General features: G+C 44.1%; 1 protein-coding gene across 1 annotated transcript in view; it reads right to left on the reverse strand.

The window, feature by feature from the left end:
* Dnah2 (dynein axonemal heavy chain 2) overlaps positions 1 to 17,374 on the reverse strand; it is a 104,066-nt gene that overhangs the window by 18,732 nt on the left and 67,960 nt on the right. The window contains exons 51-63 of the mRNA XM_071603457.1: positions 17,203 to 17,288; positions 16,938 to 17,068; positions 16,631 to 16,780; positions 16,150 to 16,317; positions 15,749 to 15,909; positions 15,342 to 15,481; positions 13,396 to 13,528; positions 13,161 to 13,300; positions 10,709 to 10,919; positions 10,391 to 10,507; positions 10,085 to 10,226; positions 9,275 to 9,444; positions 9,025 to 9,141 (exon numbers count right to left, since the gene is read on the reverse strand). Coding sequence (XP_071459558.1) covers positions 9,025 to 9,141; positions 9,275 to 9,444; positions 10,085 to 10,226; positions 10,391 to 10,507; positions 10,709 to 10,919; positions 13,161 to 13,300; positions 13,396 to 13,528; positions 15,342 to 15,481; positions 15,749 to 15,909; positions 16,150 to 16,317; positions 16,631 to 16,780; positions 16,938 to 17,068; positions 17,203 to 17,288 — 1,866 coding nt within the window. The remainder of the gene's footprint in view (positions 1 to 9,024; positions 9,142 to 9,274; positions 9,445 to 10,084; positions 10,227 to 10,390; positions 10,508 to 10,708; positions 10,920 to 13,160; positions 13,301 to 13,395; positions 13,529 to 15,341; positions 15,482 to 15,748; positions 15,910 to 16,149; positions 16,318 to 16,630; positions 16,781 to 16,937; positions 17,069 to 17,202; positions 17,289 to 17,374) is intronic.

Consider the following 17,374-nt stretch of genomic DNA (forward strand, 5'->3'; position numbering starts at 1 on the left):
TAAACATGTTGAAAGAAATGTCTATCTCCTAATAAATCAATGATATAAAAATTGTTATTGCCAAAAACTATTTGAAAATAAATGAACTATTCCTGAAGTCTTAAAAAAATAAAATAAAATAACCCACATGGGCAGAGCACTTGCCTCACACATGTGAGGCACAGTGTTCTATCCTCAGCACCACATAAAAATAAAGACATAAAAAGATACTGTATCTGGGCTGGGGTTGTGGCTCAGTGGTAGAGCCCTTGCCTAGTGCAGAGCCCTGGGTTGGAGCCTCAGCACTACAAATAAATCAATTAAAAAAATAAAGGTGTTTTTAAAAAAAGGATACTGTATCCATTTACAACTAAAATAAATAAATAGATAAAACACATTATATAGGTTGGCAAGCTAGGTTCAGATAGTGTAGAAACAACTGTTGCTCTATGCCAGAGGCCATACCTCAGGAAGAAGCGTAAAAGAGGAAGTAAAAGCTAGAAACAAACTCTTAAGGAGAGAGAGTCTGGGCAACAGAAAGAGCCAAGTCTCAGGCCCTGCCCACACCAGAGTTGGGCACCTGGGAAGACCTGTGTATGTTGGATAAGCCTGCCTCAACCCACGGCCACTAGGAAGGTTGAATCCTTCACCTCATTCAAAAGCAAAGGACTGGTGCAGCCTTGTCCAAGATCCTGTGTGTGGGCCATGATGGCCAGCTGTCACTGGGCCGGAGTACAGACTGTACTGCCTGCTCTTTTTGCCTTGAGGAACATGGGGGTGGGGTGACACACTGAGTGCATACTATAAACATGAGCTCCCTCCCCGGTTGTGCCCCACTCCCCACTGGGAGAATCAGCCTGCAACCTTGGAAATATTCACACTATTATAAAGGAGAAATAACTCAGTTCTTACTGAGTGATACCAAGTGAGTTTCAACCCTCTGGAGCCTTGTCTGGGTTGTTATATATGAGAATAAATGTGGATTGTAGCATATTGCCCAGATAAGCAAGCAGTATGAAAGCACAAGCACAAATAAATAAATTTAGAGTCAGGGCCTTGCTAAGTTGCTGAGGCTTATCTTGAATTTGGGATCAGCACCACACTGCCCAGGTATGTCCCACACTGCCCAGACCCAAATGGATGGAATTCTAAATAAATGGTTACACACTATGACACTGTTCTGCATTTTGCTCCTTTTTATTTTTTTTATTTTAATCTTTTATTTTCTCTTTTTAATGTGGTACTGGGGATTGAATGCAGGGGTGCTCTATCAGTGAGCTACATCCTCACCCTCTTTATTTTTATTTTGAGACAGAGTCTTGCTAATTTGCACAGGCTGGCCTTGGACTTGCTATTCTCCTGCCTCAGCCTCCTGAGTTACTGGGATTACATGCACGGATCACAGTGCCCAGATTACTATTTTGGGGGTGTTTTCATTTGTTTTATCAGTGCTGGGGACAGAATCCAGGGCCTTGTGCATTCTATGCAAGCGCTGCTCTCACCACTGAGCTATGCCCTCCCCCACCCCTGCCTCATTCTTTAGAACAGCTGCAAAAAAAAAAAAAAAAAAAAATCTTGTGATTGAACCATAACTTGTTAACCAATCTATGGAGACACATTTGTCTTTTTCTAACCTTCTATTATTCAGCATGCTGTATAATAAATATCCTTGAACATGCCTAAGCACATCTTTATACTGCTTTTTCTTTTTAAGTTTAATTGTTTACTCTGTGAATAGGAATTTAAAAATTCCAAAGGCACAAGAACATCAGGACCAGGAAAGTCTTCCTCCGTATCTTGTTCCTACCTCCCACCTACCCAGACCTCTTCTCTAGAGGCAGCCAATGTAACCCACTTCTTTATCTCCTTCCAAAGGTCTTCTATACATACAAGAGTATATTTAATACTGCTTTTCCTCACATATCAATTTATATTATTGAATCCAGGGGCTTATACCTCCATACCACTCTCCTTTCTCTTTACTAATAGTTTTAGTTCTTCTACTGGTTATCTTTTCTTCTCCCACCAGGATTGGGGATTGAACTCAGGGATACTCTACCACTGAGTTACATTCCCAGCTTTTTTTTTTTTTTTTTCAAGTATTTTCTAGTAGATAGACACAATCTCTCTTCTCTCTCTCTCTCTCTCTCTCTCTCTCTCTCTCTCTCTCTCTTCCTCTCTCTCTATTTTTATGTGGTGCTGAGGATTGAGCCCAGTGCTTCACATGTGCAAGGCAAGCACTTTACCACTGAGCTACAGCCCCAGTCCCCATTCCCAGCCTTATTTATTTATTTATTTTGGAACTAGAGATTGATCCTAGGGCTGCTTTACCCCAGAGGTACAATCCTAGTCCTTTTTATTTTTTTGAGACAGGATCTTGCTAAGTTGCCTAGGCTAGCCTAGAACTTGTAATCTCCTACCTCAGCATTCCCAGTAGCTGGGCTTGCCATGCGCCACCATACCTGTTTCTACTGGTTACCTTTTTCGCTTTAAATAACGTTAAAAACTTTAGTTTATCTGGGCATGGTGGTGCATGCCTATTATTCCAGTGGCTCAAGAGGATGAGGCAAGAGTTTCACACGAGTTCAAAGCCAGCCTCAGAAACGTAGCGAGGCCTTAAGCAACTTAGCAAGACCCTGTCTCTAAATTTAAAAAATACAAAAAAGGGCTGGGGATATGGCTCAGTGGTTAAGTGTCCCTGGGTTCAATCCCTGTTACAAAAATACAAAAAAACCTCAGTTTATGGGGTTGGGAATATAGCTCAGTGGTATAGTGTGTGCTTAGTATGTACAAGGCCCTGGGTTTAGTCCCCAGCATCACAAAACCCTTGGGGCTAGGATTGTAGCTCAGTGGTAGAACATTTGCCTTGCATGTGTGAGGCCCTGGATTCAATCCTCAGCACCACATAAAAATAAATAAATAAATAAAGGTATTGTGTCCATCTACAACTAAAAATACACACACACACACACACACGTACATATTTTAAAAAAAAAAACCTTCAGCTTCAGAAGTATTGCCTATTTTTTCCCTCACCAATCTCTGCACCCCCTTCAACTTTTTCAGATGTACTTTCATTTTTACATTGTCAGGGTTGACCACACCTACATTCAGAGTCTAAGATGAGTCCTCATGTTTTGTCTCCAGGCAGATTCCAAAAGTTGAATGTCACAAGCAGTGTTGATGGTATCATGATCTGAGCAGATGCCCAGATGCTGAGCACCAGTGTCTGACTCAGTTGCTTCTGACCCAGGCATTCTTGAATCAGTCATGTACACATCAAACCGATTGCTAAATATTTCTGTTACCCTTGATTCTGTTTTTTTCTTTCAGAAATTCTCATTGGTTGGATTGTCTCTCATATCCCTATCATATTTTCTGTCTTTTTATATTATATTCGTTGACATTATTTTGCCACTCTTCTTTTGGATGTCATACTTCAATAATATTAAAATATCCCATAGGGGTTGGGGATATAACTCAGTAGTAGAGCACTTAACTAGCATGTGCAAATGCCCTGGGTTCCATCCCCAGCACTGTCGGGGGAAATTTTTCCCACAAATCTTTCTTTCTCTGTGTTTGGACTTTCCCTCTTACCATCCCAATCCTTGTTTTGTGTATATGATTTCTTCATTCTGATGGTACCAATTAGATTAAGTTTGCATTCTTCTCTGTAAACTGATGTAATGTTTTCCCTTCTCTGGGATCATATTTTGTTTGTTTTTGTAATGGCATTGTGTCATTCAACCTTTGTAACCAGCTTCGAGATAAGCATGGAGGACTGATTTTGTACTGGGGATTGAGCCCTACCTCTGAGCTGAACCCCAAGTCCTTTTTCTTTTTTGAGACAGGGTCTCTCTAAGTTGCCCAGTCTGGCCTTGAACTTACAACGCTCCTGCCTCTCTGAGTCACTGGGATCACAGGTGTGTGCCACCACACTCAGTTTGTTACAATTTTTTATGTGTTCCCTTGCTTATTGGAAGACTTCTTCCACTCTTTTACTCAATTACACCTTCTCCACGAAAGGCATAGGACTGCTCTAATTGAAACTGGGAAGAATAAACTAAGAATGTTCAAATAAACTCAGTTTCATTTTAGGAATGAGCAGAACACAGAAAGTACAAGTTCCCCTCAGCTCCATCAGGGTGTGGGGGGCCTGCCCAGCTCAGCACTGCCTAAGATCAGGAAATTCCATCTAAAATTTGGGGCTACTACCAGTGGGGCCACTTGCCTACAGATATTATATCCTTCAACTTGTGTACCTACAGGTTATAAAGGGGACATTTTGGCCAAACTTTTTTTTAAATTATTTATTCTTGTTTGTTTGTTTGTTTTTGTTTTGAAATGGAATCTTGCCCAAGTTGGCCCCAGACTCTTGGGCCCAGATGACACTCCTGCCTCAGTCTCCCGGAGTAACTGGAACTACAGGCACATGCTATCATGTGCTGTCAAACTATTTCTCAATTTGTTTAGAACCAAGGCATAGAACCTGGCTACCAGTTATTGGATCTTCTCAAGAATATATCTGCAAACCAGAAAAAAACCCACTGAGAAGATTTGCTTGGGGCTAGAATTTGTAGGTGTGCACAGTTGTCTGGACTAAAGTGGTTTATAGAGGCTTGTATGAGATCATATGGGGTTGACCTTTAATCACGTAGCCAGAGCAGAAGGCTTTATGCCAACCATGTGTTATTTTGACCTTGGCAGGGGACTGCGGCTTTGTTCACAGGTGAGTGCTACTTCTACAGAGGCAGCACAGTTTGAAGCAGGGCAGCTTCAAGGAAACTGGGCTTAGATCACTTTGACCTGGGCAAAGGGAAGAAATATTAAGGGTGACCTTAACACAGAAGGGGAAATCTCAGGATAAAGACCACTAGAGCAACAATATAGAACCACAGCCATTACTGCTGATGAGGTAGAAGCAGGGTTAGGTCATTTTAGGTGCCAATGGACAGAATATTAGATTTGCTGCTTTAATGTTGTCATTTAGTCATACTGCCAACCTCTGGATATACTATGTTGAACCATGTGACCAAACATAATTTGGAATGGAAAATAGGAATGAAAGTGAATTTTCAACGCTGGGGCTACAGTTGCCTTGAAGTAGATTAAGATCCTGTTCTGATCCATCTCAGAGCCTTCTGGGGGCAATCTCTAAGCCAGTGGTTTGTAACCCTTGCTGCTTATCAAAATTGGGCTTGGGTACTTAGGGACTGTGACCTCCCCAATCTTAAACAAAATAGTATGTTTATTTATTATTTATTAGCCCTTCCCTGGGCAAATGACATCTGGAATTAAATTCAAAGTTTCAATGTAAGACAGCAGATTAGATCATATCTAGTACAAAAGCTTTAGAGTATTCAGAGGCCTGGCATATTGTAATCTGTAATATTGATGATCATAATAACTACCATTTATTTATTTAGTGCAATTATTACACATGGGTTATCATGGGATTTAAATAAAATCTCATAACGTCATGAAGAAGAAATCTATCATGATAAACCTATTTTGGAGATGAGGAAATGGAGATTTGGTGCGATTCAGTATTGTGCAAAAAGTCTGCCAGCTAGTACATGCAGGACTAAAGGCGTGTAGATTTTTCACTGTCTTCATTACGTTGTTACTTTTGTGTGTTTGGACTCAAGAGGGGAAATAAGGTGCTTAGTATTTAACCAAGACTTACTACCTTCATAAAATTGAAGGCTTCTTTATTTATTCAAAGGGAAAACCTTGAGCATTAACAGGGGAGAACTGCTGTAGAGAATGCAGGTGGAACCTTCACCACACACATGCTCTCTGACTCTGTAATAAACACAATTCTCTCAGCTTTCAAGCATGGTAGTCTTTGCAGATTGAAGCAAAGCCTGCAAGCTTGTATCTCTGTGAGATCCTCAACACCAGGGGGTCCCAATAGGTTTGGTAAAACAACAACAACAACAAGTGAAAGTAGTTTTGTAAAGTGTCATACAATTAAAATAAAGGACTGAATTATTTTTTAAAAATTGAGGGCCTGGGTTTGTGGCTTAGTGGTAGAGCGCTCGCCTAGCATGCGTGAGGCACTGGTTTCAATCCCTGGCACCACATAAAAATAAAATAAAGGTACTGTGTCCATATACAACTAATTTTTTTTTAATTGGGGAAAATATATTTTCATGACCCCAAACAAGTATTAACTGTTCATTCAGGATTGGCATTGATATGTAGTCTAGGGGGGCCCTAGCACTGTGTACTGGCCTTCCTATCCCTGGTTGGCTCTAACAGGGAAGCTCTTAAAATGCAGATTCCTAGGCTCTTCCAGGGATTATTACTTGATGGGCCTGGGGTGGGGCTCTAGTATTGGCACAGTCCTAGATCTGAGGTTCTGCTAAAAGATGCATTTGGTTCTTAAACTACACAGCCTTTTATCAGTAATGGGGAGAACATTAGGTTCTGTCTGCCTACTCTTTTTGTTTTGTTCTATTTTGTTTTGAGATGGATTCTTGCTATGTTGCCCAGGCTGGCCTTGAATCCCTGAGCTCAAGTGATCCTCCTGCCTCACCCTCCCAAGTAGCTAGTTCAACAAGTACATACCACTGCGCCCAGATCTCCTGTCTGCATAGTCTTATCAATTAGGGATTCTCGGGTGTAAATGGATCCTGCACCAAGAGACCTAACCCTGAGTGCTTGTCCAGTGAATGAACTGTTGGCAGTTTACTTCAGAGGTCTCATCTTTTCACATATAAAGGGAACAACCCCTAATTACTTAGCCCAGGATATGATTCATCTGAATGAGAAACCTTTCCAAGTGAATTGCCACACCTGTGACTATTCACTCTCGGAAAAGAGAGAGTAAAAAGAGTGAAGGCTTCCTGAGAGGTCGGGAGGGGCCAGTGGCAGCAGGAATGGAGCAGGGAGGAGCAGGTACAGACACAAGCCTGTTTACCTGGCCTGGTAGGGTTCTCTGCACAGGCAGGACAGAAGAGGCCTAAGGGTAGCTCTACTTCTGGCAGTAAAGACACTTACTGCAATAAAAGACAAGAACAAACCCTGGGCAGTGTGCCATGGAGTTGGAAACACGAGGTCGAACCCCTACTCTGTCAGGAAATAGCCAGTGACCTGGGCAAGGTGCTTAGTCTCACTAAGCCTCGGGCTGGTCAGCCCATTTGAGAAAGTTGGATCAGATGTTTTCCAAATGTTTTGAAGTAATTGAAGGTGTATGACCAGCTTCCATTATACAAAAACTTTAATTGTGTATATAGGGGCTGGGATTGTGGGTGGTAGTGCTTGCCTAGCATGTGTGAGGTACTGGGTTTGATCCTCAGCACCGCATAAAAATAAAGGTATTGTATCCATCTACAGTTAAAATTTTTTTTTAAATGTCTATATAAAGATAACATCAACAAAATTAGAGGATAGTGAAGATCAAAAGATTGGAAACAATCTTGTCCATCAAAGGGAGAAAGGTTACATAAATGATGGTGTAACCATCCATTGGAATATCATGCAGCAATAAAAAGAGACAGAAATTCTGTAATATATTGATACAAAACAAATCTTCAGTTTATAGGTAAATAAAATAGTAAGGTTTGGACTAGTGTGTATAACGTAAGAAAAAAAAGAAAAAATATATATGTATTTACTTATATAAGCTTAGACACCTTTGGAACAAGAATTTGTAATATCAATTGCTTTCATTGGGGGAAAGTGGGTGCTACAGAGCAGAAGTGGGAAGGAGACTTCTTATCGGATATTCTTTTGGACCTTTTGAATTTCAAACCATGTGGCTGTATTACTTTAGGGATATAGTCGTATTATCTATTAAGTCAATAGTAGAAAAATCAAATGATAGACTGGCAGAATTCTGAGGGCTTTTTATTATTTATTTTTTAGTTTTAGGTGGACACAATATCTTTATTTTATTTTTATGTGGTGCTGAGGATGGAACCCAGTGCCTCATGCATGCTAGGTGAGTGCTCTACCACTGAGCCACAATCCCAGTCCCTGAAGGCTTTTTGTTTACATTTTTTGTTGTTGTTGTTGTTTTGGTGGTGCTAAAGATGGAACCCAGGGTCTCACATATGTTGTCACATATATTGTGCTCTACCCTCAGCTATATCTCTGGTTCTTTCTTTTTTTTTTTTTTTGTTTATTTATTTATTTATTTATTTAAATCTTAGGACAGGCTAAGTTGACCAGACTGTGGCTTGGTGGTAGTGCTTGCCTAGCATGTGTGAGGTACTGGGTTTGATCCTCAGCACTGCATAAAAATAAAGGTATTGTGTCCACCTACAACTAAAAATATTTTTAAAATATTATATAGATAGCATCAACAAAATTAGAGGATAGTGAAAATCAAAAGATTGGAAACAATCTTGTCCATCAAAGGGAGAATGGTTACATAAATGAAGGTATAGCCCCTGTAACCTTGCAGCCCCTGGAGCCTTGAACTTAGGATCCTCCTGCCCCAGCCCCCCAGGTAGTTGGGATTATAGATGTGTACCATCATACCAAGCTTGAATTACTCTGGTAAAAGCATTTGACCATTCTGCCTGGTTTGAGAGTTACTTGTCTGTACATCTTGTAGGAAATCACCGTCAGGGTTGTCTAATCCCCTTGGCATCTGGCACAGCCACAGCCCTACCCAAGCACAGGCACAGGTATCCTCACATGTGCCAGGGCCATGGCAAAGGTTCTCTCTCTCTTTCTCTCTCTCTCTGTCTCTCTCTCTCTCCTTCCATTCTCCAGGCAAAGACTGATTTTCCAAACAGATTTTATCAGTCAATAACCCAGGGCCTATCTCCAAACACTGTGACAGAGACCAGTGATTCCAAGTGGATCTCTGAAAGGACTTCCTGGGTGACAGTGCCCTTTGAGCCTTTTCAACACTGCAACTGGCTCAGCTTTCTAAGCCAGAGGCAACCCAATGTAAACAGGGCATATAGTGGGAGGGGGACAGGACTGGGAAAACACAGGTCGCAGGAGAGCGGGGTGGAATCAGATGGGGATGTGTTCCAGAAATCAGAGTGAGAGACACCTGTGGAAAAAAACAGGAGTGAGGCTCACCTCCTGCAGCTTCTCCTTGGCCTCAGCAAGGGCGGCTTGCTTCTCCTGAAGCTGGGCTAGGGCAGCATTCATTCGGATCCTCTTGGGCTCCACCACCCGATACAGCCGCCCATAAAGCTGCAGGGAAAGAATCAGGCTGAGGGTCGCCCACCAACCCACTCACACACAGGGGAGCCTCCCTCTGTCTGAGTGTGCTGCCCGCCCCAGCTTTCTCCAGGGCCTGCCTCCAGCCACCTCAACCACAGCTCACCTCCATGGCCCGCACCCACATGCAAAGGGACTTGGCGGCCAGGGCGACACGGCCAATGATGTCAGGCTGGAAGTCAGGCTGGGCACAGTAGGCCCCGATCTTCTTCAGCACTTTATCTGAGATATTGTCTTTATCAAAGTTGATCAGGGACTTGATGAAGTTCTGTTCCCCTGTGGGGTGACAGATGTAAGGGCCTCAGCAAGAGGCTTAACCTCATCCTCGGTGTTACGCTTTACTGCCACTACTTAGGCATAGCCAAGCTTCTCCCGGGCTCAGTTCCCAAGGCCAAGATATCCGACCTCCTCTCTAGTTCACTTCTCTGACCTTGCTCCCTTCTCTAGTAACCTCGCAGCCCCTAGGGCCACCACAGTCTCCCCAGCCTTATCTCCCATCACTTACCTTTAAAACACTGAGGCCTACACACCATTCTTTCTATGTGGTTTGCATTTTCTTCCAGGGCAGAAAAAAAAAACCCACTGAATGAAAAGAGTCTATTTCTCCTTCCCTGATTCTTGTCCCCTTGGGGTGGAGGAGGGGGTGCCAAAGATATTCCTGTTCTTGGATTCTGCAATACATTCCTATATTTTTTATGACAATCTTTTTGTTGTTGTTTGTTTATAGTAAGATAGCTGTTTCTTTTACTTATAACCAAAGAATCCTAACTGATATTTACATCTTCTCTTTCCTCTTTCGCTCTATGCCCTTGAGGGTCAGTATGATGCCTCATTTATTGCTCTTTCTGATGCACAGCAGTGGATAAATGAACACTGGGTGAACAGAAGCCAATTGCCTTGTGGTTCTCTTGCTTACCTAGCTGCCGCTTGGCCTCTGCCCATGTGGGCTCATTGCCCCGAAGAATCATGACTGCCTGCATCACTATCTCCACTTGGGCAGGGGGCCGTCCGTAAGACTTGATCTCGCCTATATCCTTCTTGTTCAGAGATTCCAGAGCCTGGGAAAAGGGGTTCACTCAGGGAGCTGGGCCAGAGCCAACTCAGGCAGTAAGATACAGGGCCTAACTGAGGAACCACTTCTTCCTACTTTCCCAGGGACTTTGAGACAAAGGCCAGCCTCTATCCCACTCCCAGAACCCATCTTGGCACCAGCCCCTGGTACCCGCATGGCCTCTTCCAGAGCAGGCAATGCCTCCTCTAGATCCTTCTGGGCATTGTCAGCCAGCTGCTGACACTTGACTTCCTCAATAGCAATCTTCTCACTGTTGGCTGTTACAGCCTAAGGATAAAAAGAGAATCAGGGGGTCTTGTCTTTGCTTTGGGGAAAGGTAGGGGTGATGGGGTAGGAAGGGTGAAAGAGAAAGCTAAACAAAATTTCCAAAGTGGAAGGAGTATTCCCTAGTGCAGCCACTGATGGGGACTCCAAAGCCTCTTTCCAGAGGACCCTGGAGGAATGGGGCACAAGGAGCAGGGCTGGGACCTTCTGCTGTTCATCTGCTTCCCGTTTCTGTTGCACAATGATGACCAGGTACTCCTCACACTGCTTCTGGAACTCAGCCACCTTTCTCTTGGCCTCTTCCAGCTCCAAGGACATCACTTCCACCTTTTCCCTAGTTTCATCAACCTTAGACAATCCCGTCCGCAGCTTATTGATTTGGTCCAGTAGCTCCTGCCTTTTTTCTCCCAGCAGCCTAGGGGTGAGAGCGGGATAAGGTGTGTGGAAAAGCTGGGGTCCCAGGAAGGGGGTGCTTACATAATCTTCCTTTCCTGTGTGTCTTGGACCCTGTTATTTTTCTGTTGCTACCATCAACCCCACCACCCGGTTTCTTATCATTTCCTGCCTGGATGGTTGCCAACAGCTTCCCAACCAGTCTGTCTCCTTGTCCTTTGATTCATTCTATATACCACTTTCAAAATTAGTCTGTTAAAGATGGTTTCCATCACACTACTTTCTCTCTTTGAGAATCTCCCCCTGCTCCCCAGTATGCAGTAGGCAGGTGAGCTGCAGTGAACCAGAAAACATGAATCCCCCAAAGGGAGCAGTCATTCCTCACTCCAGCCTGTCCCCGCCCCCCGCAATGGAAATGAATGGGAGCCCAGGATTGCCACCATTTCTGATGTTTAAAGAGAAGCTAGAAATCTGGATTTTTCAAAGTGTCTCAAGTTTTAAAGGTGGACAACTCATTCAAAAAGTTTTCGACATTCTTCAGGGCAAAAAAATAACTTCATGGGTATTCTCTTGACTAGGTGAAAATGTAGCCAAAGGGCTTATCACAATGAATGACAAACAGAAAACAGAAGGTAGAATGTAAGCCTACATCCCCAGAGATGGCAGGATCTCTGGCATCTTACAAGTATCTAAAATAGTGCCTAACATATAGTAGGTGCTCAAAAATACACAGTAAATGAGTGAATGAATTGACTATCATTATTACATTATTACAAATAACTTTTTTTCTAGACAGGCATGGTGGTGCACACCTATAATCCCTGCCATGTGGGAGGCTGCAGGGTATAGCTCAGTGGTAAAGTACCCTTGGATTAAATCCCAGTACCATAAAAAAAAAAAGGCTTTTTTTCACCTTAATTAAAATATTGAATCCAATAAATGGGTGGGTTTTTCTTTTACATTTATCATATTCTTCAAAGCAAATTATTGTGCTTTGTATATGAAAAGACACTCAGCAACTTAATAAACATAAAACTGTTGGGAACTTTGGTATGATATTGTGCTTTAAAATAAGATATATATTTATATAGTCCATATGGCATACAGCTTCTAAAACCCTTGGACTCTTCAATGTAATGTGTCTTTTGTATGCTAGTGAAATGAACTGGGGGCTTGTGGATAGCCTCAGGTTAGGGGCTGGCTGCCAGGGAATCTATCCTGTGATTAGAAGATTGGAACTTCCAGCCTCACCCCCTGGCCTCCAAGTGGAGAGGGGCTGAAGGTTGAGATGATCACCAGTGGCCAATGAGTTAATCAGTCCTGGCTATGAATTGCAGCCTCCATAAAACCCAAGAGCGGGGGCTCAGAAAGCTATCAGGCTGGTGAACATCCATGTACTGGGAGGGTGACGTGCCCTGGCTCCATATGGACAGATGCTCCTGTGTTCCAGTTCCTTCGGAACCTCACCCTATGTTCACACATATCCTTTAAGATATACTTTGTATTATGTATAATTATAATGCACCAATAAAAATATCCTACATAGCAAATTCCTGAGTTCTCTGAGCCATGCTAGGAGGTCAGGGAAGCCATGATTTAGAGTCAGCTGGTAAGAAGCAGAGGTGAAAACAACCTGAGGCTTGGGACTGGCATATGAAGTAAAGAACAGTTTTGTGGGACTGAGATCTTAACCTGTGGGATCTGACTCTAATTGAAGGTAGACAGCATCAAGACTGAGATGGATTGTAAGACCTCCCCCCCCCCAGCCTGTGTCCACTGGAAAACTGCTAGGTATGTCGGGGAAACCCAATACAATCTGGAGTCAGTTGTAAAGAACTGTGTTGAGTGTAGGAGGGAACATAGTTTGTTTTTGCCGCCTGTCCCATGCAGGCAGCAAGTCTAGAAGACATCAAAGGCAGAGGTGAAAAGACTAGGTATATTGTAGCAATATTCCAATCATATTATGTTCAGAAAACGAGAAACATTGTCCAGAAAATAAGAGCAGAGAGGATGTAGAGAGGGTTCAGAGCCTGGGGAACACAACCAGGGCACTTTAGTGGCAGCCCCTCCCACCTAAGCCCCACCTCTCTCTCATATTAACTTTTGGGGCAGAACTAAGACCCTTTGCATCCGACCATCCCGTCTCGGCACCCAGGTCCCCAAGCCGGTCCCCTTGGCCAGTTCCTGAATATTTCCTATGACATAATTTCACTAGTTTCCCTCATAAGGCTCCTGGCCCTCTACCGCCTGCTCTTCTTCATACTTCTTGTATCCAGACACCAGTTCCAGGTAGTTGGTGGGTGTGACATAGTTGTATCTCCGCAGTTCCAACAGCATCTTCTGAGAATACCTAGCCACTGACCAGTGCATGGTGACAAAGATCCAGGCCACCTTCCTGTGGATCTGAGGCCAAGAACAGAGAATGAAAGACAAAAGAGATGGAGGCGAAGTGGGTGGCGGGTCAGGGGTATAATGAGAGAGGAGGAGGAGAGACTCACATTCTCCTGTGTCCCCAGGTCCACTCCCACGAGGTACTTCTCAGCCACCTCTAGCAGGGCCTCTTGGGGCCACTCTGAGAACCAGTTGATGGTTGTACCATTCACCAAGGCTGGGTACTGGCGGATCCAGTTCCTGAGTAAGGAAGGGTTTTTAGAGACAATCAAGCCTATTTGCATTGTAGCCTCCAGCTCCTGGCTTTAAAGCTGAATACTATCCCCTTGCTTTCCAGGAACTTAAACACCTATCCTCTTGCAAATTTGGTCCCCTCAGAGCTAGTCCAGCATAGCATTTAGAAACAGGCTCTGAGTCAGGTGCTGTAATGCACACCTGTAATCCCAGTGACTCGGGAGGCTGAGACAGGAGAATTGCAAGTTCAAGGCCAGCCTCAGCATCTTAGCCAGACCCTAAGAAACTTAGTGAGACCCTGTCTCAAAAGAAAGAAAGAAAGAGCCAGGCACAGTGGTGCATGCCTGTAGTTCCAGCGGCTTGGGAGGCTGAGGCATGAGTATTGTGGGTTCAAAACCAGCCTCAGCAAAAATCAAGGTACTAAGCCATTCAGTGAGACCCTGTCTCTAAATAAAATACAAAATAGGGCCAGGGATGTCACTTAGTGATTTAGTGCCCCTGAGTTCAATCCCTGGTGTCAAAAAAAGAGAGAGAGAGAGAGAAGAGAAGAGAAGAGAAGAGAAGAGAAGGGAAGAAGAGAGGAGGAAAGAAGGAGGAGGAAAAGGAAAAGGAAAAGAAGAAAAGAAAAAAACAGGCTCTGGGGCCAGAAAGTCCTGGATCCACACTTGCTAGGCGTGAATCTTGAGCAAATATCTATCTAGCCTCTTTGAACATCAATTTCCTCATTGCTAAAAGGGGCATAATAATACAAACTAAGGCTGTTGGGGGATTCAACAAAGTAACACGTGTAAAATACTTAGCATAGCACTTAGCACATGATCACTACACCATATGCCATAATATTAAAAGCACAAATGGGTATCTAGGGCTGGGGTTGTGGCTCAGTGGCAGAGTGCTTGTCTAGCATGTGTGAGGCACTGGGTTCGATTCTTAGCACCACGTATCAATAAATAAAATAAAGGTCCATTGAAAACTAATATTTTAAAAAATGGGTATCTATAATCACTGTGACTCAGGAGGCTGAGGCAGGAGGATTGCAAGTTCAAAGTCAGCTTAAGCAACTTAGTGAGACCCTGTCTCAAAATAAAAACTAAAAAGGGCTGGGGATGTGGCTCAGTAGTAAAGTACCTCTGGGTTCAATCCCAGTACTAATACATACTGCTACAAAAGAAAAACAAAAAACAGTAACCCAAATTGTCTTTATATACTTGTGCCTTTTTTTCTCTCCCTCCTATCTCCCTCCCTTTCTTTCTTCTTTTTTTTCTTTCTAACACTGGGGATTGAACCCAGGGGTGCTTTACTACTGAGCTACATCCCCACACCTTTTTATTTTTAATTTGAGACAAGGTCTCAGTAAGTTGATGAGACTGGCCTGGAATTTGTCATCTTCCTGCTTCAGCTTCCAGAGTCACTGGAATTATAGGTGTGCCCCACTATGCCTGGCAGTGTGTGTATGTGTGTGTGTGTGTGTTTAAGCACGCACACATATACATTTAAACATTAAAAACAACTAATCAAAAAACTTTTAAATCACCAACTAAATTAATAAAATTTATTATTAATAAATTAATAATTAATTGTTAATAATTAATGACGATTAATAATAATTAACAAAAGGGATGAAGGACTCCCATCTCAGCCATGGGGATTTCCTGAAAGAAGGCAGTCTATGGAAAGGAGATGGGGTGGAGCCAAGTGGGAGAGCATACTGCTATTCATGACCTTAACTTCCAGAAGGCCATGGAAGGCCAAAAGAGGGAAGGAGACCATGTGAAGAGTTCTGGGATCCATAAGAGAAGAAGATTATAAGAGGAATTACCTGAAGGGGTCCCCCACAGGGCTGAGGCAGAGCACAATGTGCAGGTTGTTCCGCACACGCTCGATGAAGTAGGCGAAGAGGCTGTCTGAGGACTCAGGAACTTGCTCTGCCCGGGCCTGATCTATGATCTGCGTCTGGATCTGGAGAAGCCACACAGGGTCAGAGGGCTGAAATCCATGGCAGCATCAGTGGGCAGCGGATTAGGCTGGACTGATCAGGGGTGGAGTTTAAAGTAGCCCCTCCCAGTCATCATTCCTTGGGGAAGATGACTGAAGAGGAACCATCCTTTAATCTCCTGGCCCATAAAATGGATGTTGGAGATTGCCAGAGGCATATTCTGGATCTACAGTTCCTCAGGGATTAATTAGGAAGACCAAAAAACCCAAATGGTGTGGAAGGCATCCTACCTCCTCAAATTCATCAGGCTTGTAGAGATTAGGGACCTCGCCTGAGCTGAGGATGTTGTTTATGTCCTCTAGGAAGGATTCATCAGCAATTTGGGTGTCCACAAAAAGGAAGGACGTGGTCTTGAGCTCTATCCCAGCCTGACGATACAGACACTTGATATCTAGCCAGATGAGGGAAGGAGAAGAGGAGAGGGACCAGACTCACTTCAGATTCCCTATTCTGCCCTTGATTCCTTTTCTGACATTCAGGAACCCTTCCCCAGCCCCCCCCCCACACACACACACACACACAAGCCAGGTGCTTTCCTCTCTCCCCTCTTGTCATTGCAGGCACTGAAGCATCTCATTTATCATCCCAAGCCCCAACCCTCCTTTGTTTCAGAAACCCAACTGTTCAGTACCATCTCGGAACTCTTGCTTCCGATAATGTTTGGTGACCTCAATCTGGAAGGTGTCGTAATCACACATGGATGAGGCCAAGCGGGCTAGACTCTGGCGTCCACTGCCTCCAATGCCCACCAAGAGCATGTTGCCCCGAGGCTGTCCAATCACCCGCACGATCCGTGTGACTGGGGACCAAGGTGAAGGTAATGAATTGGCTGAAAAACTCAAAGAGGACCTCCAAGCCCCTGGCTAGGGATAAAAAAAGCCATAAAACTGAAGTGGATGAGCCAAGAGGTGTGAGAACACCTGAAAGCAATTGAAACTTTTAACCTTCTCCCTGTGTATGAAACACCCATCGACAAAGGGCCATCTGGGGCCAGGAAGCAGGGCACCTTTTGGGACCCAGTTTGGGAGAGACCTGGAAAGGAAAATCTATTTTCTTAGAAATTCCCTATAATTGGAACAGTGGGTGAGGGCCTGGGTGTAGCAAATGCTTACTGTGTTCAATGGCCTCTCGGAAGAGCACCAGCTGCATTGGTACAACAGTGGGGGACAGATTGTACTCATTTAATGCAGTCTCCATGGCTGCCTTCAGTACCGACAGATCTGTCAGGTCTTCATAGACCTTGGGCTCCTTCAGGAAGTCCCCTGGGCCAAGAGAAGAGGACATCAGTCTCCAGTGTCTGGTCCTCCCCAGAGATCCCCTAAGGGTTCTCAGGCATCAGGACTCCATGTCCTGTGACCCTCCCTCCAGCCCCAATCTGCTGAGACTATAGTCCTACAACAGTCACAGCTCCCAGCTCACCAAAGATGGGAGGACGTTTGTTGGGACAGAGATTATGAAATGTAAGGTCAAAGAAGGAGCCAAGTTTGTCACTTATGATGCCCACAAAGGCTTCCATGTCTGTTGCATCAACCAGTCGGTCAGAGAAGACTCTGTTGGGAGGCAGCTGGGATGAGATCTGAGACTAAGAAGGAGAATGGTCCTGGGGAAGGGAGAGTTGGGCAGAGGTGAAGGAAGGGGTTAGGAGCAAGGTTGAGGAAGCCTGAGTCTGACACACTCCTGTCACCTGAAACATTCATGAATCCAGAGTCGTGTGATGCTGGACTTGGTATCGTGGAAGTCCTTGTTGGCTCTAAGCATGCCCTGGAATACCTGGGGAAGAGAAGCGACTGTTGGGATGGAGGGAGGAAACAGATTCCCTGTAGGAGTTTTGGCTGCCAGGGTAGAGAACATGGCAT

Source organism: Marmota flaviventris, chromosome 17 (genome assembly GCF_047511675.1).
Source record: "Marmota flaviventris isolate mMarFla1 chromosome 17, mMarFla1.hap1, whole genome shotgun sequence".
In the NCBI taxonomy this organism is placed as follows: domain Eukaryota; kingdom Metazoa; phylum Chordata; class Mammalia; order Rodentia; family Sciuridae; genus Marmota; species Marmota flaviventris.